The sequence below is a fragment of the Canis lupus genome, chromosome 30 (genome assembly GCF_048164855.1).
Source record: "Canis lupus baileyi chromosome 30, mCanLup2.hap1, whole genome shotgun sequence".
Taxonomy (NCBI): domain Eukaryota; kingdom Metazoa; phylum Chordata; class Mammalia; order Carnivora; family Canidae; genus Canis; species Canis lupus.
This window is the reverse complement of record NC_132867.1, coordinates 16,579,358-16,603,679: the sequence shown is the minus strand read 5'-3', so window position 1 is coordinate 16,603,679 and position 24,322 is coordinate 16,579,358. Positions and strand designations below refer to the sequence as shown.

General features: G+C 37.4%; 1 protein-coding gene and 2 long non-coding RNA genes across 7 annotated transcripts in view; 2 read left to right on the top strand and 1 right to left on the bottom strand.

Moving 5' to 3' along the window:
• USP25 (ubiquitin specific peptidase 25) overlaps positions 1 to 10,731 on the bottom strand; it is a 137,018-nt gene extending 126,287 nt beyond the window's left edge. For 3 of the 5 annotated variants that reach the window (XM_072806578.1, XM_072806580.1, XM_072806581.1), the window contains exon 1: positions 10,523 to 10,731. In XM_072806578.1, the coding sequence (XP_072662679.1) occupies positions 10,523 to 10,567 (45 nt within the window). In that variant the 5' untranslated portion in view covers positions 10,568 to 10,731. Of the gene's footprint in view, positions 1 to 1,756; positions 5,708 to 10,037; positions 10,101 to 10,522 lie in introns of those variants that run through there. The other 2 variants (XM_072806582.1, XM_072806579.1) reach the window with 2 other exon arrangements.
• Positions 10,205 to 24,322, top strand: part of LOC140621482 (uncharacterized) — a 93,218-nt gene continuing 79,100 nt past the window's right edge. Inside the window, exon 1 of the long non-coding RNA XR_012021196.1 lies at positions 10,205 to 10,324. This is a non-coding gene — a long non-coding RNA (uncharacterized lncRNA). The remainder of the gene's footprint in view (positions 10,325 to 24,322) is intronic.
• Positions 11,200 to 11,845, top strand: LOC140621483 (uncharacterized). The gene is made up of 2 exons (XR_012021197.1): positions 11,200 to 11,413; positions 11,634 to 11,845. It is a non-coding gene; the product is annotated as an uncharacterized lncRNA (long non-coding RNA).

The following is a 24,322-nucleotide window of genomic DNA, read 5'->3' as shown; positions in this document are numbered from 1 at the left end:
CCCAAAAGCTCACCAACAGAAACACACTTACACAGTCTGTAATATTCATATAAATATTACTCAGCACTAAAAAAGGAACTTCTAACAAATGCAATAAGGTGGCTCAATCTCAAAAGCATTTTGCTGAGAAAAAAAAATGTCAAATGCAAAAAAAAAAAATTAAGATTTCATTTATGTGAACAACTAAGACAACCAGAACTGATCTGTAGTGAAAGAAATCAGATCAATGGTTACCTGGATAGGGAGTGTGGAGATACTAAACAGAAAGGGTGACACAAGGGTATCTTTTGGAGTTGCCAAATTCATCTAATGATATGCTTTAAATGGGTGCTTTTATTATATTTTTTGTAAATTATAACACAGTAACATTAACTTGGAAAAATCAAGATAGCAACTAGTAGGATGTGGAAAGGAGGGGCAGTTTGAGTGAGGAAAAAATGAAATTTCTAGAATAAAAGGATGTTCTATTTCACATCTAGGGTGGTACAAAGAGTAGTAATGTTATTATATTTCTTTAAGGTATACATAAGCTTTCATATGCTTTGGTTCATACACACACACACACACACACACACAAACTTTCAGGAATGATTCATACACATACACACTCCAAAAAGAAAAGAAACAGGAAGACTGCAATCTTAGCATATATAATTGTTTCTCAACTCCTTGATGTATGAGTCAATTAATAAAAAGAAGATTAAATCTGCCCTACAGAGATTGGGGGTGGAGAGCACGTGTCCAGCCTATGCACCTGAAGCTTTGGGTTTCCATACAGATGTTGGCTGAAAGCCTAAGGAAGGAGGCATTTCCCTTACGACAGGCAAGTCTATCAGGGAACTGATGGGGAGTAACACTGGAAACAGAAGAAAGCCTACATGTTCAAAGACTCTGATCCCTGTTAAATTGGGTGTATTGTAATAACCCAAACCTGGAGGAGCCCTGTAGCCAATATACACAGGTGCCGAAGCATTCTTTAAGAATACTAATTAAGGGGATCCCTGGGTGGCGCAGCAGTTTGGCGCCTGCCTTTGGCCCAGGGCGCGATCCTGGAGACCCGGGATCGAATCCCATATCAGGCTCCCGGTGCATGGAGCCTGCTTCTCCCTCTGCCTGTGTCTCTGCCTCTCTCTCTCTGTGACTATCATAAGTAAATAAATAAAAATAAAAAAAAAAACCTTTAAAAAAAAAAATACTAATTAATGTCAACTAGTGGTCCTCAAACTTTAAGTACAGAAGAATCATCTGGGACTCCTGTTAAGAATCCCTTAGTCCAACCCTTGGGCTTGAAACATTAAGTCTGTAAGGTATAGAATTCTACATTTTTAGCAAGCACTACAGGAAATGAATTGTCTACAAAGCACATTTGAGAAACTCTGATCTAAACTTGTATCAACAAGGTTAAAGAGACAATGAAAATATTGTTGGACATTTTTAAATATGAAGACCAAGTAAGTTTTCAAAAGCAGATAGACTGTACTAAAATGGTTAATTGAGGTTAGAAAAGGAGAAAACTTCCAAAAATTACCCATCGTATGTTCAGAACAAAATATCATGACAAGGAGAATATTCCTGAAAATTAATACAAGTTTGCCAAAATAAACACAGGTGGTCATTTTAGAAGTTCAACTTTAACTTCATCTACTTAGCCACATTATTGCACAGTGACATTCCAAAATGGCCTTCACAAGCCAAATTTGGTCTTTCATGTATTATATATATTAATGATTATTATAAGCTATGATAGCATACTCACCATGTCTAGCTGCAGGAAAAAGGCAGGCCACTGCGGCAGGCCAATACTTAAAGAGTTCTATGATATTAGAGAGTAACAGTGTGTTGTAGACTCAAAGAAGCAAAGACTCTAGTAACACCCCTGCTCCAAGCACATCAGAGCAGGAATGAATAATCATAGAATGGTCCCTGGGGGAAAAGGGGGAAAAGACAGAGAGGGCCCATGATTTAAAAAAAAAAAAAAAAAAAAAAAGTGCACTGCCCTGACTTTATAAGGTAGCATGACAGAGTAGTACTGACTAACTGAACTCCTAACAAACCAACTATCCCCCACTCATCCCCAGGGGGCCTGGTGTGAAACTTTCACAGGAGTCACCAGGACTCAAAGGAAAAACTACATGCAAGCACCAAAATTTAAAACACTACAATATTCTTTAGTTATTCAGAAACAGAACACTTTTTTATAAACAGAACACTTTTTTATAACATGTAAGCTCATACAACTGACACATGTAAAAATACTTTAGAAGCTCACTAGGTACCAAAGTAGGGAGCTGTCCTTTAAAATCAGTAATAAGAGGGCAGCGCGGGTGGCTCGGTGGTTTAGCGCCACCTTCAGCCCAGGGCATGATCCTGGAGCCCCGGGATCGAGTCCTGCATCAGGCTCCCTGCATAGAGCCTGCTTCTCCTTCTGCCTGTGTCTCTGCTTGTGTCTCTGCCTCTCTCTCTCTCTCTCTCTCTCCTGTGTATTCTCATGAATAAATAAAGTCTTTAAAAAAATTAGTAATAAGACAATATCCATTATCATCACTTCTAAACAATATTTATTAAAGGTCTTACCTAGTGTAGTAAGAAAAAAGGAATTATAGGCATAAAAGTTAGAAATAAATAAAACTGTCATAATGTATTCATGATATAATTTTTTACCTAGAAAATCCAAAATAATCTCTAGGAAAGTTTTAAAATACAAAAGTTAAGCAAGATGGCTAGACATAAGATGAATATACAAAAGCCAGCTGCATGTGTACACACCAGTAATAAATAGCAAATATTTTAAAGCACCACATATAATTATTATCAGAAATTACCAACTATCTAGGAAAAAATGACATACAAGAATTCCACAGTTAAAATTATAAACTGAAGAGATATTTAAAAAAGACCCAAAGAAAAGAAGTATACTCTGTTCATGGATAAAGACCCAATGCCATAAATATGTTAATAATTCCAAATTGGTCTATACAATCAACTGAATTACTGAAGAATTCAAGGGTTTTTCAGAGGTCTTGGTAAGATTATTCTAACACTTCTAAGAAAAATAATGTGTCATGACACTTTGGAAGAAGAAAAGCAAACTTACTTTTCCAGGAGTAGAGATTATTATGAAACTACAGCAATGAAGATAGGATGGTATTCACAAAATGAATGACGAAACAAAAGACAACACAAGGAAACAAAGAGCACCATGTAAAGCTTTTGTATATGATAAAAATGGCAGGTCAGTTCAGCAGCGGAGAGTATTAACTTTTCTATGAGGTAAAATTAACAACAACAAAAAAACATATGTAATAAAAATTAAATTGGATCACCACCTTACACCTGGTACAAAAAAAAAAAAACTAAAGATGGAATATGGTCGAAATGTTGCAAACAACTCTAAAACTCTCAGTAGAAAAGATAGATGAGTATCTTTGGCTATTTAGAGAAAAGCTTCTAAAGTTAAAACAATGAAAATATACTCTTCAAGAATTCATTATGCTGCAATAAAAGGGAGGATAAACTTAGGAATCAAGATGATTAACAATCTCAAATGAAAATAGAGGAGTGGAAATGAAAATGAGACTGGTTAGACAGAGGTTACTTTCAAAGTTATATCTTTAGTTTTAAGTAGAATTCAATGTATTAATTCAATTTAGTATTAAAATGAGTATTAAAATTAGTAAGAAATTTCATAAATAAATGAAAACATTTGCATGGACAGCTGATCAGAAATCAATATTTATAATTAATTCAATTCTGCTTACTTCACAACTAAAAATGCAGATTATTAAAACAAACCCTCAAAAAAGCATATGACCACCTAAGGAAGTAGTACACCCAGAACTGGCATTACAAAAATAATAATTTGTACAATCAAACAAACCTTATCTCAACATACAGGATATAAGAAGAAAGAAAAATATTATAAAATAAAATTTGTAGCAAGAGCGATGAATGGTATTTAATATTCAAATAATATAGTTACAGAAAGGGGGTAGGGGAGAAGGAATAGAATAGAAACAATAATTTTAAAATTTATATCTTTTTCATGAGAAGAACATGAAAGTTTTCAGACTAAGAATCCTAGGCAGGACTGTTAAGAAGATGCACACACACACACACACAATATACACACACATATACACACAATTTCTAGATTCTAAAACCAAAGAAGAAAGCTTACAAGCTTACACAAAGAGTTAATTAACTTACTTACAAAAAAAAAAGTAACATTAAACAGTATTAAATTTTACAGAAAAAAAACACATAATTAAAATTAAATACCTCACTTTTAAAAACTAATTGGCTATTAAATGTGTCTATAACACAAGTAATATTTTTTGATGGAAGTTGTATCATAAGAAATTTAAAATACCATCATTTAGAATACAATTCTATATTAATCCAACAAAATCAGGAATATTGTCAATAAAAATATGCTAAAAAGTCTTTCTTATTGAGGACAGAAAGAAAACTTTTCATTTTGACACTACTGGTGGGGGATGCAAGACTATAAAAACTTCATCAATCCATCAAAACTGAGTGGGGAAAAAAAAAACTGAGTGGGGAAAATAAAACTAATAAATAGAAACTCAGATGATAAAAAAATTTATTTTTATCAGTTACCACCATATACATAAGTGATGAAATCCTACTAAAAGACTAGCAAAAGCACACAAGTTTAGATTAGATCTATTAGAAATAAAAAGAATTTGATGAAACTACCATAAAATTACATCATCTCTCAGAATTTGAGACAAGAAAAAAGCATGAAATACTCAAATCACACTATGAATGTTCATTTAATATATATATATAAAACTCTAACTTTCAAATACACATCCTTTTCATATGCTAAAACCTCATGTAGTCACAAGGAAAATCTTAATTTCTAAAACTATTACAAATCATGTTTTTTAAACAGTACATTGAAACTAAAAATCAACAATTTAAAAAATGCAACATCTTAGAAAGTATACCAGAAAAAAAAAAAAAAATCTTTTAAACAGTAAAAGAAAAATGAAGTCAAATCCCAAACAAAGATGAAAACCCACAGCCCAAAATGACTGGAAACTCACTAAGTGATGAATTCAAGTATAAAAAGAGCAACAATAAACACCCAAAAAAACTAGAAAGGTGGAAATAATAAATACAAAAGCAAAAATTAATAAATTAGAAGATAAACGGAACTTATAAAGGCAACAAAGAACTGAATTTTGGAAAAACCAGTAAAATAGATCAACATCTGGCAAACATTAATGAGAACAAAACAAAACAATCAGGAATAAGAAAGAAATTGATCTACATAGATTTAAGAAAAAACATCAGACCTATACATACACACACACACATCTAAATGAAATCAACTTGAAATCTATAAGCATTTTTAAAACTGACTCCAGAAGAGGTAGAAAACCTAAAAGCTTAATAGTCAAAATTTGGAAAACTTATCTAAAATGTGCTCTAGATAAATGGTCAGCCTGCCATTGCCATATTCACCAAATGTTCAAAGTATTAAGTACTTAGGTTGAACGATAGAAAATGGCTAAATACCACCAATTTTGAATGATTTAACTTAGTCCTATACTAAACTATTCCAAAAGCAAAGGAAAACCTAAAAAAGCTTTCTAATGAACCTTATGAGCTGACCTCACCTTGATAGCCCATATGCACATAACAAACTATGTAACCAATCTCATTTAAGAATAAAGACACTAAATTCCAGGTTAAAGTTTACTATATTGAATTTGGATGCATCATGACTACAGAAAGCAATAGAACGTAACGGTTAAGAGAAGGTGCTCATAAGTCTCATGACCCTGAGTTTAAATTCCACGCCCGGGATCCCTGGGTGGCGCAGCAGTTTAGCGCCTGCCTTTGGCCCAGGGCGCGATCCTGGAGACCCGGGATCGAATCCCACATCGGGCTCCCGGTGCATGGAGCCTGTTTCTCCCTCTGCCTGTGTCTCTGCCTCTCTCGCTCTCTCTGTGTGACTATCATAAATAAATAAAAAAAAATTAAAAAAATAAAAAATAAAAAAATAAAATAAAATAAAATAAAATAAATTCCACGCCCAACACATAACAGCAATGAAATGTTCCTTTAGTTCTTCTAATACTGTTTCCTCAACCACCACATGCCGAGGGAAATAAAAAAAAAAAAAATAGTGCTCACCTAATAATAATGTGCTTGGAAAGACTAAGTGAATACAAAGTTTTGAAAACTCTATGCACAATTAGTTAACATAGGTATATATAACATATTCCAAATGTTATCTATTACAATTGTTTTTATTTTTGACAAATTATCACATCAATCACTGCAAAAGGAAAAAAGAAAAAGACATTTGATAAAGAATCAACATCTAAATCTGATTTCAAAACAAATTTTAAAACTTAGGACTATAAGGAAATCTCCATATCATAATGAAACAATGCGCAACAGAGACTAACACTAATCCTAGCAGTATTCTGTAATCTTAACTAAAGCAATAAAAAAATGAAAAAAAAAAAAAGAAGTATTAACAAGGAATAGGTCAGAATGATAATTACTTGCAAATGACACAAACTATAATACATAGAATATTTTAAAAATCAACAGAATATTTATTAAAACTAACGAGACTTCATTAAGGCAACTGGATACAATGTCAGTATACAAATCAAAATAGGTGAGAAAGAAAAGGAATAAGGAAATACGTAGCTGAATCCCTGCCTCTTTGCCCAAACCAAGTTTTAGGCTAATAACAACATAATCAACTATTTAGTACTAAAGAATATCCCTTTTATGTGATGTTTACAGTGATTTACATAACATTCACTGTCCTTTGAAATGCTATACTGTATTTTTCACAACTATAAATGATACCTAAATTAGAAAATATTACATAATTTTAACTAAAAACTTTACCCTGGATGCAGCTTCTAATGTTTTCCAAGTTTTGCTTAAACTCTTAAATTAGCTGATCTGTGACATCCTTCCCACCTGATCCCCAAATGTAATTAAGTGAAAGTTTTCTGTTGATCCATAAAATTCATTCTGCCTCCATCCTCTAGTATTTCTTTTATTGTCCTCCCTGTCCAGAAATAAATGCATGCTTGGCTCCACTAAAACACTCAGATCCAAAAGAGTTGTTCCTGTCTAATCATACTAACTTTAAGGCTTTAAAGGAAGATTCAGAGGCAATTAACGATTTGTGCAAGGTCACAGAAAGGTGATTTAGGTCCAATCCACACTTCACTACACAGCGTATATTCCAACAGTAGTCCATGGTTTCTCAATAATTAAATCCTGAGATTCAGTTAGGAAACTAAATTACTGCATTTGCATTCCTTTTAGAAAACATTCACTCATTATTTCACTCATCAAATATTTACTGAAACCTATTATGTGCAAGACACCATTATTCTAAGCTCTATAATGAAACAAAATAGGCAAAATACCTAGCCTTATAAACCTTATATTTTACCCAACTCAGAAAGATACGTTTAATGTAAATAGTACCCAGCTCACTTCACTCTGTACATCAGTTTGGTCCCTAGGAGGAAGCCTTCTATTGGTGCCCTAAGGAATCCTCATTTGGGACCTGAGGCTATACATAGGTACCAAATTTTTGAGATCTAAGGATGCTACACTTAGGTAAATATAAAGTACAAATGTTGAACCTACATGTTCATGAAACCACCTGGGTGGCTCAGTGGTGGAGTATCTACCTTTGGCTCAGGTTGTGATCCCAGGGGCCTGGGATGAAGTCCCACATCCGGCTCCCCTCAGGGAGCCTGCTTCTCCCTCTGCCTCTCTGTGTCTCTCATGCATAAATAAATAAATAAAATCTTAAAGAAAAAGAAGAAGATACATGTTCAAGACTAAGATTATGGACAGGATTTAATGGTAGCTAATCTGCCACCAACTCCACCTAACCTGTATCACCTAAACCTCAGAAAAGCAGCTTTCTGCAGTTTTATTACATCTCATAACTCCCCGCCATGACCAAACTTCAACAACCAAGCAAAGAACACATCAGAGGAAAAGACAGCCAAGCCAGCCCCTTGGCTTATACCATGGCAAGCTACTTTGCAGGTGAACAAAAGACCTATGAAAGAAAGCTTTGTGTTGTGCTGCTTAAATAAATAAATAAATAAATAAATAAATAAGTCAAAAATCATTCTTACTAATCATCCTTCTGGAAAAAAAATCTTGAAAATATAATAAACTTCCAACCTCCAGAATAAAACTACATACATAAAACTAATACATATGTGCATTCACATGCATAATTTTAAGGAGAGCAGAAAATAGGCTAAATTTTGATTATGCAAATGCACTAACACTTCTTGTTTGTATAATAATTCATAAAGTTTCTAAGTGAAAACAAAGAGTTTCACTTTTGTTTCTTCTAAAGTATGAAGTTCACTTCCTAGTTACTAGCTTGTAGTCCGCTTCCTAGTTACTAATCTGGTGAATTTAAGCCTATGAATTTATCTGTAATGGATGGTTTAAAGTACTTATACCTAAATAAACATTTTTAAACAGTTCTGAGTAACAAATAGTATATCACTGCAAAAAAGTAAATAAACACATTGTTTCTTTTCAAAAACCCCATAAATACCATTATGGAAGTATAAAAATAAATGCATAATAAAAATTGCTCCAATAAAAATTCCCCAGTATCCCAAAAGATCTGACACATACACTAACAATAGCATCATAATAGTAATATTTTGGATCAACAACTATTCCCTTTGTGTAAGGAGGGGACTCATGAAGCTGGGAAACTGGATTTGATGGCCAAGATCATCTTTAGTAATTTGATTCGAGAACCTACGATTTTATGCATAAACCTCTGAACCAGGCAGATCTGCATTATCTGATTCGACGCTAGAAAAAGTCAACTTTAAAAAAAAAAAAAAAAACCCTCACAAACTTCTTACCATTGCTCAGGCTTAAAAGACGTGAAAAGTAGGAGCCACATTTCCCACTTTCAAACAATAATCAGGCTTTAATATTCAACACTGTGAAGAGAGCTATAAACAAAAAACGATACCAAACCTATTAAATCCTGCTTAGCATACATATGAACACAAGATCCTGCTCTAAGTATTAACACTTTATCACATACTTAACATCAAAAACTAAAGTTTAAGATATTCAAAATAGAATACAAGGAGTAGATAATAAACTATTCTAAACTCCCATTAGTAAACCTAGAATCCTTTCACTGCAAATAAATCGCAGTCTGCAACAACCTTCTGAATTTGCCAGGAGCAGTTAACTTACACAAGAGTTCCAAAGACAACTTTCCCAAAGTGCCTAAAATAACAATGCACTATCCTTGCTTTCCAAAATTCTTGAGCATCTTCAATTACCTCAAGTACTATCTAGAATTCTAAAAATAATCTCAAAGCAAAAACTTAGCAGTGAGTAGACAGACCGTCCCCTCTAGGACAGCAGGCCTCGTTCTGAAATCAAGCACAGGTAGGATACAAACTACGCCAAAACTACCACAGGGTGGGGCATTCATTACTCGCTCAGATAAGCCAAACACAGCTTTGGTTGCTGCTCCCAGTAAACCCCTAGTGACTCCCCAAATTTCAACACGACTAAAGCAATGTTTTCCTTTTGCCCAAAATGCTTTTCACAGAATGCCAAAAAAAAAAAGTCATAGCCAACACTTCAAGATAGGGTGCAAGCCATGATAATGCACTTGAGATTCTGGAAACCAAATCTCCAATAAAATGAATGTCAAAGATCTGAAGCTGCACACAGATTTTTTTATTTTATTTTATTTTTTTACTTACGTGGCCATTTGAATGTGTGACTGAGGCAAGAGTCAAGGGTGAAGGATGGAATAAGGTCAAACTTAGCAGACAAAAGATCCCTGGAATAAACATGGCCAGAAAGGTCTCCTTTCGAAGGGGCAGGGTGTATGTTCAGAGAGAAAGAAAAAAAAAAAAAGAAAAGAAAGAAAGAAAGAGAAAAAAGGGAAAAGAAGAACAAACCAAATCGTCTACTTTCTAACACAAGAGTCCACCTGGTAACCGTACCTGCCCCGCCAAGCAGGCAACTCCATTCTGGTAGCGATCCCGTCTGCAAAATAGCAGGCCTGGAAGGCTCCCACCTTCGACATAAGAGAGTGTTCAGGAAGGATGACAACCGGCTGCCTTTTTTTTTTTTTTTTTTTTTTTTTTCAAAAAAGGAAGGAGGTGAATAAAGTTTAATTCCGAAGCCCCGTAAGGAGTGTAGCAACGTGAGGGTCGCTCCCAGTACGCAGCGGGCACTGTCGGCTGCAGGAGAGCGATCGGCAAGACGGAAGCGGGTCGAGACCCACCAGGTAGGTCCCCCCACTCCCCACGCTGGGCGCGACGCCCCGAAGGCGCGGGCGGGCAAGCCCGGGGCGGCGCAGGGGGAGGCCGGGAGCGGGGAGGAGCGGGGAGGAGCGGGGCCCGGCCGCGCCGGCTCCGGGCTCCGGGCTCCGGGCTCCGTGCTCCGGGCTCCGTGCTCCGGGCTCCGGGCTCCGGGCTCGCCTCACCTTCTGCGCCGCGCTCTGCTGCAGCACGTTCTGCTCCACGGTCATGGCCCCCGCGGCGCCGGCGGCGACTCGGGCGGCGGCGGGCGGGTCCTCGCGCCTCCGCCGGCCCTGGCAGCCGCGCTCCGCCGAGCTCCGGGGAGCGGCGCGGACCGCCGGGGAGGACAGCGCCCCCGCCAGCCAGGCGCGAAGGCGATGGCGGCCGGCGTGCGCGGGCACCGCGGGCTGGCGGCGAGGCGCGGACGGCGAGGGCCACGGCGGCAGCCCCACGACTCCGCGCGGCCCGCCTCAGCGCGGCTGCTGCGCCGCGGCCGGGGCCATGGGCGGGGGCGCGCGGGCGCGGGCGGGGGCGGGCGGGGGCGCGGGGGTGGGGGGCGAGCAAGCCGGGCCGCGTCACGCGCGCGCTCCCTCGCCGGCGCCTCGCGGGCCACCGCGGGGAAGGGGGAGCGGACGGAGGGAGCGGCGGGCCGGAATGGCGCTCTTCTCCTCGCTGCCCGGCTCCACCTCCCCTCCCCTCCCCCACCCGCCGTCACCGCCCCCGCCCGGCGGCTCCGCCCCCGCCGAGCCCCGCCCGCCGGCCGCCCTAACCCTAGATTGTGACCCGCGGGGCGGCCCCGCCCCCGGCCCGGCCCCGCCCCCGGCCCGGCCCAGCCCCGCCCCGCCCTGCGCGTTCCCGGGGGGGGGGGGCGAGGGCGCGCCCCGCGGGCTCGGGCTCGGGCTCGGGCTCGGGCTCGGCCTCGGAGCCGCCCCTGCGGCAGGTTGCGCGGTCGTGCCCTTGGCTGCGCGAGGCTCGGAGCCCGGGCCGCGGGGCGCGCTCTCTCGGGGCCCGGACCGCCCGGATCGCCGGCTTTCCGAACTCCTCCGAGACAGAACCTTTAAAGCCCCTTGAGCCCGGTAACGTCCCGAACCCCGGCTCCTTTCTGGGTCCCCGGTCCTCCCCCCCTCGCCTTTCTAGGAATTTCACGAGCAGTAAACTTGCCCGGAGGGAAGAAGTCAAGTGTGACTTCAGCAAAGGGCTGTCAGAAGTCCTGAGGCTGGAATGTACTTTCCTCCGTAACTGATCGTTACACAAATGAATATTGATATTCTCCGTCTGCTTCATTCACGCAAACAGGTACCTACCAGTCGTTGCGAGGCTCTGGAGAAAGAAGGGTTATTTCCTGAAGATTTGATAAAAATGAAATACGGTCTATACAACAGACAAAAGTATCACTGCCCGGGGGGTGCATAATCCGATATACCAGTTGTCAAACAATTAGCGATGAACCTTCCTGCGTGGAAAACTTGACCGTATATGGAATTGAAAGAAAAACTTGACATCGAGAAGGCGATCTCTGCTCTCAAAAAAACCTTGAGCTTCGCGAGCTCATCTGGGGATAGGAGGTGAGGGTGTGGCAATGAGAGGGACAGAATAATCAGTCCATCTTGTCGTAAATGCATTACACACCTATGCAAATCCGGGTATAATTTTTAATCTGATGGCAAGAAAAGCAAGCTTAGTGAATGATCACTGAGATATTATCCGGTTTTATATAATAATCATGGATCATAGTGATCCTTAAGGCTTTGTAACAAATCTGTGCACTTCGCAGCCGTCCTTGCTTCACACCTCAGATATTTTCAATCAGCATTTGAGATCCTTCCCTGGAGTCTTCATATGTATTTGATTTTGACATATTACGAACTTAATTCTATTGATATCCTATGTTTTCACCGGAGGAATTTGAAAAGTTGTGAAGTGGTTGGAAACACAGAATTTTAGGAATAATGCAATAGCTCTCCTAGAATGCACAATTCTGTTGTGAGAACACTGAGACTCAAAGGAGGCTACTTGCCAAAGAAAGCAAACTAGAGCCCATTTTACCTCATTTACAGACCGAAGTTCTGTCCAACATCATATTCATGTTTCTATTATGGATTAAAAAAAAATAAAAAAGAACTCTATCCAGTTCATGACATTTGAATATAAGAAAGTTAAATTTAACATAAAAAATGTAGTACTAGGATTTTAAAAAGATACTGCCACATACTAAACTTTAGTTTTGTTTTTCTGAGTTAAATTGTTAGTTCCACAGAAAATGTTATTTTACCAGTGGTTACTAGATAATTATTAAATAAATGTTTTTATAGGATAGTCATATTTGCCCACTTTGATCATTTATTTCCAGCTTACCTCTAGTGGTTTCCTACTGAAATTTTTAAAACCTTAACTGTTTTGTATGAGGAGAAAGTTTCAAGTGTCCTTTTAGGTATTCTTTTCTAGAAAGCATACTAGAATGAACAGAGGATGGAAATGTGAAAATTTGAGATAAATTTGCACACATGACACACTGCCAGATATCCTAATTCATTTTAGCAATTTGTCCCAATGTTCAGTTTTTTCTGTTCATGAATAAGCCTTAATTTAAATATGATTGTTGGAAGTATATAACCTCAGGATATTATTTAATAATTCCTAAATTGTACTACTCTGGATTGTTGACACTCGGGTAAACAGTTAAACTGACAGATTTCATTAAAATTAAAAATTTAGGGGCCTCTGGTGGCTCAGTTCATTAAGCCTCTGCCTTGGACTCAGGTCATGGTAATGGGATAGAGCCCTGGTAGGGCTCCTGGCTCAGCGAGGAGTCTGCTTCTTCCTCTGCCCCTCCCCCTACTTGTGCAAGCTCTCTCTTTCAAATAAATAAAATCTTTCTTAAAAAAAAATAAATTAAAAATTTAGTTCTTAACGCCAAGTCCATTTTTCTATGTGGGATCAAAATAATGTTTCCAACGATATTCAGTATTGTGCCTTGTGTGAACCAGGGAAATTGGTATTCATTCTATCTCGACTATTTATTTCTCTTTGTTTAGACTGAGTTTGAAAATCCATTTCTGAACACCAAAAGTCTAATATACTGCCAAAGCACATTTGTAAGCCAGAGTAAGAAATAAGCATTCAATTCACAGTGTAGATTTGAACAATTTCCTTTGCAAAAGAATGGTTCTTAACTCTCCTCTTGAAGAGGATCAGAATTATTTTCCTCCCTTAGGTATATTGACACTCTAGGATGATTTTATTTCCACCAATAAGGTAACCATAAACAATCATTGAAAGAGGAGGTTTCGATGATGTCACGATGGAACCATTCACTGATAAGGCGCTCATAAATTAGAACCTGTATGAGTACTATCTGCCTGATACATGTACAACACAATGCTTATTGAATTAAAGGGGCAGTCATGAAGGAGAGAAGACAAGTTTATGCTTTTGTAGGGCATGGCTACCTCTAACTTCTCACTCTAACTGGACAGCTCTGTAGTCCTGGCAGCCACATTGTTTATCTGACAAAGCATATCAATATTGGTATCTCCAGCTATCAGCAATACCTCAGACCCTGAGAATCTCCAGATGTTGCTTCTTTGCTCAGAGTATTCATTTTCTAGAGCAGTCATAACAAAACAGCACAGACCAGGTGGCTTAAACAAGAGAAATATATTCTCTCACAGTTGAGATGGCTGGAAGTCAAAGATTGAGGGGCCAGCAGGTTTGGTTTCTCCTGCAGCCTCTCTTCTGGGCTTGCAGATGCCATCCTCTCGCTGCCTCTTCTTATATTGCTGATCCTCTGTGCACACAGTTCCCTGATGTCCTTTTTTTATAAGGTCATACTGGAGTAGGGCCCCATTCTAACAGCCTCATCTTAATCACCTCGTAAAGAATTTATCTCCAGGGATGCCTGGGTGGCTCAGTGGTTAAAGCATCTGCCTTTGACTCAGGTTGTGATCCTGGAGTCCTGGGATCGAGTCCCACATTGAGCTCCCTGCATGGAGCCTGCATCTCCCTCTGCCTGTCTCTCTTTTTGTGTCTCTCATGAATAAATAAATAAATAAAATCTTTAAAAAAATAATTTAAAAAGGAATTCATCTCCAAATGCAGTTATATTCTAAGGTACCAGAGATTGGGACTTCAACATGTGAATTTTGGGGGAACACAGTTTGGCCCATGGCAGTCATATTCAATGTACTTTGATTAATCCTATACTTCATACCAATGTACTATCAAATACTCCTTTTCCTGCCCCATCCCATAACCTCTTAGATTAGTAAGAGATGCATTAAAACATTCAAGAATAGTGCCTCCACATTTTCTGTCAATATTCATACTTCTAGTAGGAATAGTTTTGGGGAAAAAGTTCTGTGAATTGAAAAAGGAATCCAATCTAATGTGAACTATTTCTTTGCAAGATCTACCTTGAAAGTCAGGTCTATATGGAGAAAAAGCTGTACTTTATCAACTGCGAGCCAGCACAAAAGCACAGATTTCTTGCATGAATCACTTGTTCCCCTTACTTTGAGCAAGCCCAGAAGTGTACTCTGACACCGAAAATGACTTAAAGTTCCCAGACTCTTCCTCACTTCTTACCTTCTGCTTCCATAGTGGTAGGCATACATTTCCCTGACGGTATCCTATAATGTGCATGGACAGAGAAAAGTATGTAGTCAAAAGTGATTAACGTCACTTCTTAAGACCTCTGTCCCACAGGGGATAGAGTACATGATTCAGAGCACATGATTGCTACATACACACAAATCCCAAAGAACAACCCAGAGACAGATAGGTCTGTAATCTTGGGCAAATTGCTTAAACCTTCTGCATAATCCTAGCCTATTTGCTTTTAGTACATTCCTTGTACGTCATTGCTTGCTCTGAATCACAGAAAGGAGTATCCTTGCATGTCCCATGCTCTCAGGTAAGCTGGCTTCCAAATAGATTTGGCATAGGTAAGGTAATGGAAGGTCAGAGAAAAAGAGAAGCCAGGGTGTTTCTCTTTCTCCTTCTCCCTCTCCCCCTGGATGGCTTCTCCTTAGGCTATAGCTCTTTGGTGGGTCCAGCTCTCACCAATTCTGGCCTATTCTGGTTCAACTTCCTCCTGGTTGAGGCAGGTCCCTGGGCTCGGTAAATCTTACCGCCTCTCCTTCCATCACTCCTCCAAATTAAGAGTCATAAAGATTTCTTGCTGTTGCCAAACTAGTTTAATTCATTGTCTCTCTTTGGCTTCTTAGTTCTTTCATTACCTAAATAGCTAATTCTTTGGATTAAGTATCCCTTGATTTAAATATTTAGGAAGTATTCTGTTTTTCTGACATGACCTTTACTGACTTATGTTCTCTGGGTCAATTCTGTCATCTCTAAAATGAGAGTAATAATATAGGGCTATTTTGATGATTAAATGATTAAGTACATATAAAGTATTCAAAGCACCATATAAGGCACAAAGTGAGTGCATAATAAATATAAGCAAGTTCTTGCTTTTATTATTATTATTATTATTATTATTATTATTAGGTTTTCCTTGTGACCTGTATATTGAGAAGTTAAAACCTTTAGGTGAAAAAAAAAAAAAAAACCATTAGGTGAGCACCAAAGAGAATTAGTCAGCTGGAGTTGAATATATTCTTAGTTTAGAAAAACAAGACCTGAAGCAGAGTTAAGTAAGGTCAGTTTACAAAATCTTGCAGTCTAAGAAAAGACTGTTTCATTGCTGTTTCTGTAATAATTTCACATCAAATCATATACAGAAGAACTTGTATAGTTATTCCTAGGCAGTTACTTTACCACTAGTTTCAGACCTTTGGTGATTATTTGTGTTTTTTCTTGGAGAGTAGAAGAGACACAAAGATCATATGTGAATGCCTTTAATTTTTAAAAATACATACTAGAGTTAGGACAAATCAAAAATTTGTTTTTGGATGAGAAAAGTTATTAGCAAGTAGAAACAAACATAAAAAGGAAAAAACTTAAATATTAGGCAGAGATGCTATTCATTTTTGGATTCTACACAATGACATTTACTGAATGGGTGCTCAATAAGTGTAATTGAAATGAATTTATAAACAAAAATGAAAACAAATTTTTAAAATCTCCTTTCACACTTTTCAGGCTTTCAGAAAATGTTTTTAGTATATTTAGTAAATCTGATATCATTTTATAAAATGAGATATGTAAACAATAATCTATTGTCTCAACATTAGTTTGGTCGGTTTTTCATCAAGAACAACATGTGGTATTTTTTTTTATGTGAAGGTTAGTTAAATGGTACTATTCAAATGTATCATAGCTTTCAGTTCAGGTTATCATATTATAAACATCCATAATAGTATGGAAATACTGACTTGGAATAAATGCTATATAACTATAAATAGGGCAGCATATTTTAAAAATAGATTTTATTGCTTTCAACTTCAGAACCTTTGCTCCAAGACCGGCCATACTGTCAGGTCAGTTGAAATGGTTGTTCTAGGTTTTCCCTTTTGAGGGAATACAGGAAACAGTCTACGATATTTTAGAGTCAAGAACTACTTTTTGTATACTTACTATGTGCCAAGACCCATGCTAAGCACTTCATACTTCAAACAACCTAATCTTTTAATAACCACATGCAATTGGAGCTACTGTACTCTTTTCATAGAGTAGAAGCTGTGGCTTATTAAGTAAATTGCTCAAGGACACACAACCAAAACATATTAAGCCAGTGTGAACCCAGGTAGGAGGTCTGTCTAACTTCAAGGGTTCTGCATTTAAACCCCCTACACTGTGGATCAGCCATTTTCCAAGTGTGGTTGATAGATTTGATAGATTTCTGGAGATATTCAAAACCCTGTCAGGGGGCTGGCAAGAACCTGTCTTCTCTTCTCTTCTCTTCTCTTCTCTTCTCTTCTCTTCTTCTCTTCTCTTCTCTTCCCTTCTCTCTCTTTTCCAACTATATATATATATATATATATATATATATATATATATATATTATATTGGAAAATATATGTGTGTATTATGTACATATGTATATATATGCATATCTGTATATATATGTATATATACACAGATTTTCCTCTTATGCTTCAACCCAAACAGTGTATGGTAACAGACAGAATCAGAAGCAGCTGATTGTCTGTTGTCTGTTGTCCTCTATTAGACCAAACATTAGAGATTTGCAAAAATATAAAACAGTCTCATTCTTCTCACTAATCCTTTTTGTTTTGAAAAATATAGTTATTGTCATAAAAGTAATATTTACATTAAAATGTAATGGCCCTCTTGGTTTTACATAAAATAATAAATAATATGTTGGAAAATTCTCAGTTTTAACTTCTGAAACTATAAAGAGTAATAGATGTAACTTACAGACATAAAATCTCATTGAAGTCCTCAGTAATTTTTAAGAGTGTAAAGCAGTCCTAGGATCAAAAATGTTGAGACTCACTGCTTTAGATTTCCATTGTCATCAGTCATTTTGAAAGAACTAGCAATAAAACTGATCTGACAGTTCTTTATGTCTCTCAGTTATCATGTATTACTATTGTGATCCTTCAAGAAATTGAAGTGGAACTAAACTGAATCAAAATTTCTTCCTTAAAAAAAAAAAATTTTCCTTATCCAAGTACCATTCAAAAACAAGTTTATCTCTAGGTTTAGAAATTACCATGTAAAAAAAAAAAAAAAGAAATTACCATATAGAAAAGTAGAGCCCTAGAAAGGTATGGATGAAAAAAATGAAGGATCTGTTTGTTGTTGAAAGGATCAAAGATGAATTATTGGAAAGTGGAATGTAAATGGTAAAAGACAATTCAGATGCATATTTTTATAAGTTAATATAATACATTGGTAGTAATGAAATGATGGTAATTCAGAATTGGCTTCAGGAGATAACCATAGTGCTATTTAATAAATATAATTTTATTGCACTAATATATTTTATTACCATATTATGTATGTGTTATATCAAAATAAATATAATAGCTGCACATTTAAGTGTTCTACTATGTATAAGTCACTTGAATATACAACGTGTCTCTCACTATGTTATGAGACAATGCAGGACATAGTCTATACTCATTTTACAAATGTAGAAACCTAATCTCAGAGTGGTTGGGTGACTTGCCAGTAGTACACAGCAAGTATACAGTTGTGTTAAAACTTGTAACTAGCATAATATGTCAGCAAATATTTATTGATTTAAAAAAATAAAGACATCAGGCCTTTTAACTCCTAGTCCAGTGTCTTAGCTCAGGGTAGTGTATTTTATGTAACCCTGCCTAATTTGCCAACGCTATTCAAAATGAGTTCAAAAAGGTACATTGTGGGTATTCGTTTAGCACTTACTTATGCAGATCTTTGTCAGGAAAGCAATAACAGATAAAGATGATATGCATTCTTTTATTAAGATCTCATACTTAATCCTCAAATTTATTCTTTTTCCCATCTTCAAAGAGTAAGTGATGTAATATGTTTTTCACATGGCATGTTAGGATTAACTTCCAAAAAACAGAAACACACATGAGTTTCACTGGAATTTTGAAAGTATGATCATTTGCCAAATAAATGGGAGTTTAATATACGTCTTGTTTATGACAAATCCACTTAGGACAAACCAATGATCCCACCCTATCAGCTCTTTAGAATTTCAGTACCATGGACAAAACAGGAAAAAAAATCTCTACCCCCCAAAAGCTTATAGCCTGATGGGGAGTCAGCTACAAACACAGTGTCATAGTGTACAAGGTAATGAGGAAACTAGGAATAGGATTAACCTAACTCTTGCTAAATATACTAAATAAGATGGTCTTTACTCTGACACAGTTCACAATCTGATGAGAAAATCAGGAATACAGATAACGGAACACTAGATGTTAGTAAGTACAAATTCCTGGAAGTCAGAGGAAGGAGAAATAGACTCAGTTTGAAAAAATAAAGGTTTCACAGAGGTGACATTTGATATAGGCATTGTAGAAAAAGAATGAAGTAGAATTGACAGCAGAATCTTCAGGTCCCAGCCTACTAAAAACTTAACCTTTCCTTTATCTTTGCCTCACAAAAACTTGAAGTTAAGGATCATTAAACTGTGCTTTTTTTTTTTTTTTTTTTTGATCCAGTTTACCTGTGTGTGATGAAAAGGAAATCCTGTTGACAGAGTTTCTACAACAATTAGGCTTGTGAGTTTGGAATATGGACAGCGGTCAGGGATACCCTCAAGAATGGCAGTCATACTTCTTGAACATTGCAGACCCCTCCTTTCACTTATATGGAATCATCCACAGCTGTATATATTGAATAGCAAATTATGGGAAGATAGGAAGTCTCCAAAACCATTTTGTGTCATCTCCTTCTTTATGTAACTAGTGCCCAATGTGGCCATACACTTGGCCATTAAATTATCTTACTGCTATGTTTTAAAATTTCCTGAGTTTAGGGGCACCTGGGTAGCTCAGTTGGTTAAGCATCTGATGCTTGATCTCAGCTCAGGTCTTGATCTCAGGGTCATGAGATCAAGTCCCATGTTGGGCTCCATGCTGGGTGGGGAGTCACTTTTATTGGAGTTCAATTTGCCAACATATAGCATAACACCCAGTGCTCATCCCATCAAGTGCCCTCCTCAGTGCCTGTCACCCAGTCACCCCCACCCCCCGCCCACCTCCCTTTCCACCACCCCCTGTTCGTTTTGGGGAGCCACTTTTAAAGTAAAATAAAATTCCCTAATTTTATTTCAAGTCTTTCTTGAAACTCTTATCTGCTCCACATTTTTTATCAACAATATAATCAAACTAAGCCTATTTCTTGAAAATGCCAAAATTCTGTATTGGATGTATTAGGGGTTATGTTTTGGGGTAAAGGCAGACTATGTTTGGGCAATTGACCATTATGTCTTGGTGAGAGGTAGGGTCCCACATATTGCCACAGAAACAAAAAATGCCAGATACTTGCTCTCTCAGAGCCACAGAATGAACTCTGCCAATCAGATGCTCCCCAAGGCCCCCCCTAGCTAGTGAGACAAAGAGAAAGACAATTTAGAAATCTTTCTAATGATGGGAGTGGTGGGAGAATGGGAAGGTGGTGGTAGTGAAAGCTTCATGAGTGGTGTCTAGTATCAAGTCAAGGACATAGCAACACACTGCACTGGCTTGAAAGTCATCTCTCTCTCTCTCTCTTTTTTTTAAAGATTTTATTTATTTATTCATGGGAGACATGGAGAGAGAGAGAGAGAGAGAGAGAGAGAGGCAGAGGGAGAAGCAGGCTCCATGCAGGGAGCCTGATGTGGGACTCGATCCTGGGACTTTGGGATCACGACCTGAGTTGAAGGCAGATGCTCAACCACTGAGCCACCCAGTCATCCCGAAGGTCATCTCTTTAAGTAGGGTCCTAGCCTCCCCCACAGCTTAGTTCCTATGCATTTTCCATGCGGAATCCTCTCTGCTTCCTATTATTCTGTCAGCTGCCAACTAGGTTTCCAACACACCTTTTTCTTAAAGGCAGAATTGATTTCTGTCACTTATAACAAGGAACCCTGACTGGCCCAGTTTTTCTAAGTAACAGAATGTATAATGTAATTGCATCTTGTAGCACTTCTAATTGGGAAATTTCTATGAGAAGTGCATTTTAAGAATTTCCTAACAATTGTGAAGTGACAGGCGATGGCATCCCAAAGGAAGGATGTCTTTATGGTTGAATATGAAGAAAGATAAATTAATTTGAATAGGTCACATGCACTCCCACACCCAAGGGCATAAACTTTCCCTAGACTTTGGAATTCCAGTGCTTGCTAATTATACCCAAGACATAGCTGGTTAATAGATGCAACCCATTCTGCAGTTGGGAACAGTCATAGGAAGGAATAAAACTAGAAGATGGAAAGGACAGTTTCTTAGCAGGATAGAACATAAAAAGAACCACGGTACTGCAAGAAGGAATTCATCTGCTAATTAATTCATTCAAAGAATATTCAAGGAATGTTTGTAGTCTAAGTGAAGGAAAACACAAAGAGAACCAAAGATGAGCCCAGCTCTCACGAAGTGTATGAAAACAGACATGTAAAAACATCATGACACAAAGCTGTCTAGTTACCTATGATATTCCATAAGCTTGTACATTTGTTTTCTATACTGCATAATAAATTAGCACAAACTCAGTGGCTTAAAATAACTCATTTGTATTATCTCACACTTCCTGTGAGCGAAGAGTCTAGGCTGGTTTCCGGGGCCCTCTGCTCTGGGTCTCACACAGCTGCAAGCAAGGAGTTACCAAGACTTGGGTCTCCACTGGGCTTGAGGTCCTCTACCAGGCTTCTGTGGCTGTTAGCAGAAGCCATTTCCGTGCAGCTGTAACAGTGCTAGCAATTTTCTTCTTCAAGACCGGCAGGAAAGAGAGAGGCTCTAGCGGTCTCTAACAGGGCCCGTGTGATTAGGTCTGGTGGTTGACAGAGTGGAGGGGGGCTGGGGATGGGTGACATAGATGAAGAGAGAAAAAAAAGTCCATATACTTTCAAAGCATTTCACTAGATTGAAGACGCTGGTAAAAATCTGCAGTGTGCACTAGGTTCTTCCAACATTCAGTGGGGGCAATTCTGTACTACACTGATTTCATCAAATCTCATCTAATCCACATTCTATTTTTATGTACCACTTTAGGTCTGCAATTTGTTTTCTTGGTCATTTAAAATACAGAGTTCTTACAGAACTGGCTGGTACACTGGGACTTTTGTCCTAAAGACCTAGGAAATAACTATCCCTTATAAAATTCTAGCCTTCTTATTACTCCCACTTCTGATATTTGTCTGAACGGTTAACAGGATGGCAAAGAATTTTGTTTGCAAGTATTTATACTCTAAAGACTCTAAACTATATGCTTCATAGTAAGATGTTAATTTTTTATCAAAGATAAGCAAAAGAAAAATAGAAGCAGACTTATATACCAATGACTACAAATTTGGACGTGAAAAGGATTTTACTTTACTCTTGAAATTTGTATTTTGTTCAAAATCATATAGCTAAACAAAAGTTTTAAGAACAGTCATTTTAATTTTCTAACTAGCTTTATTGTTTGTTCAACTTGGATCAAAATTAATGTGGAAAATATTTTGAATTGACTGCAGGGATCTCACACACACACACACACACACACACACATCAAAAAGCTTCATATTTGAGAAACCCCAACTTACAGTTAGTAACATTGGAACAGTAAAATAGTTTCCATCTTACTTTAGATAGAATTTACCCAGTACAAGTACTTTGCTGTTTAAATATTTATTAATGTGTTTAAATATTAAAAAGAAAACCTCTCTGATACTAGACATGCACTACAACAAATTGAAATTGGTTTCTGAATTTCAATATTGATATTCTCTTTGGGAACAACTGAGGAAAAGAAAACAATGACAAAAAGTTGCACTTAGGGATGTTCTCAAAGCCAAAACTAAGATATATAAGCTATATTTAGATTGATAACTAAAAATCCAGGGCATTGTATATATTCTTTTTCCTGAACTCAGCTAAATAAAAACTCAGTACACTTTCTCATTCTTAAACAAGGGGGTGGAGGAATGCAAGTAAAATGTACATGGTTGGGAATTATTGTCTACTCTCTGGAGGTATAAAGATTTTTCAGATATCTTGTTTTTATTTTTTGATATTTTGGTCCTTTCTGAATGTAAAGTTGGCATTTGAGAGAGTATATTCTGCTGATATTTTGTGACACAAGCAGCATTTTTTGGATTTACAAAGGTAAATAGTTTTCTTTCATATTCTGGAAAAAATAGCATGTTAACAGTTGCTCATTTTCTACATGTTAATCTGTTTTTTTAACTAATTCTGTTCTTAAGGTGATAAACAGATTTTTTTCCTCTTCTTTTTGTATCTTGATGAATAACCAGCCAGTGCCTTAAATTTAATCATAAATGTGACTCATACAACGAATACGAATAAATCACAAGGCTAGAAATAGATTTTTTTTTCCATTTCGCCACAATTGAAAAAGAATTCTAACAATCTCAAAGTTTTAATTCAGGTCTATGCTAATTCCAGGGTTTAAGTGATCTGTTCTGCATTAATTTATTGCCTTAACTTAGGCTGTTCTCATTTTTAAAAGATAGTGATAATTTTTCACAATAGTCTTGTGCTGTGAGGCATTCCATTTTAGTGACATACATTCAAACACAAATGTATGTCCTCTTTTTTAGAATGGGAATTAATTTAGGAGTCTTTCTTATTGCTTATCAATTTTTCCTGGCATCCTAACCATATTTTTAAAGTTTAAATTGATTTTGTGACATAAGGGAAATAATGCCCTTCTGTTTGATACTACATTAGATCACTAATGACACTTCTAGAAGACAGCTACCAGCTAAGTATCATATGTTATACATATATATGCCAATTTTACAAACACTCTGATAGTGGGGAGGTTAAGTTTATTTTCTTAATAAGTCGGCATTATAGCTAGGGATGCATGGAATTATTCTCAATTAAGAACAATTCTATTTGTCAACAGAATAGAGATTTTCATGAAATGTTTCTTTAATTGGGATTCAGAGTTTTTTTTTTATTTTTTTGAGACTTTAGAGAGCCATTTCAAACTTTATGAAGTAGTTGAAAATCACACATCTATCCTGTAATACACTATTGATGTTAGTTCTGACTAAACTATTAAGGTTGTATAGTTACCCAAGACACTTTATAAATAGAATACAAGAGTGGGAAGAAAAAAAAGCCTGTGACATACGAACTCTTCTCAAGCAGAATTATGCCTTAAGGCAGACTTTACACCTACACTACTTTTCTTTCATCAAAGTCTGTTGTCACTTAAGTTTGGAGATAAACACTCAAGTGAATATTCATACAAAGATTCAAAGGATATTTACATTATCCAGGCAGTGGGTGAGGTTTAAGAGTAAATAAGGACAACTGTCCTTGCTCTCAAATACTATATTTTCTATTAGAGATAAAACACAGGTAAATGCAAAGTGAGGATAAGTGCAACAAAATGAATATGTCCAG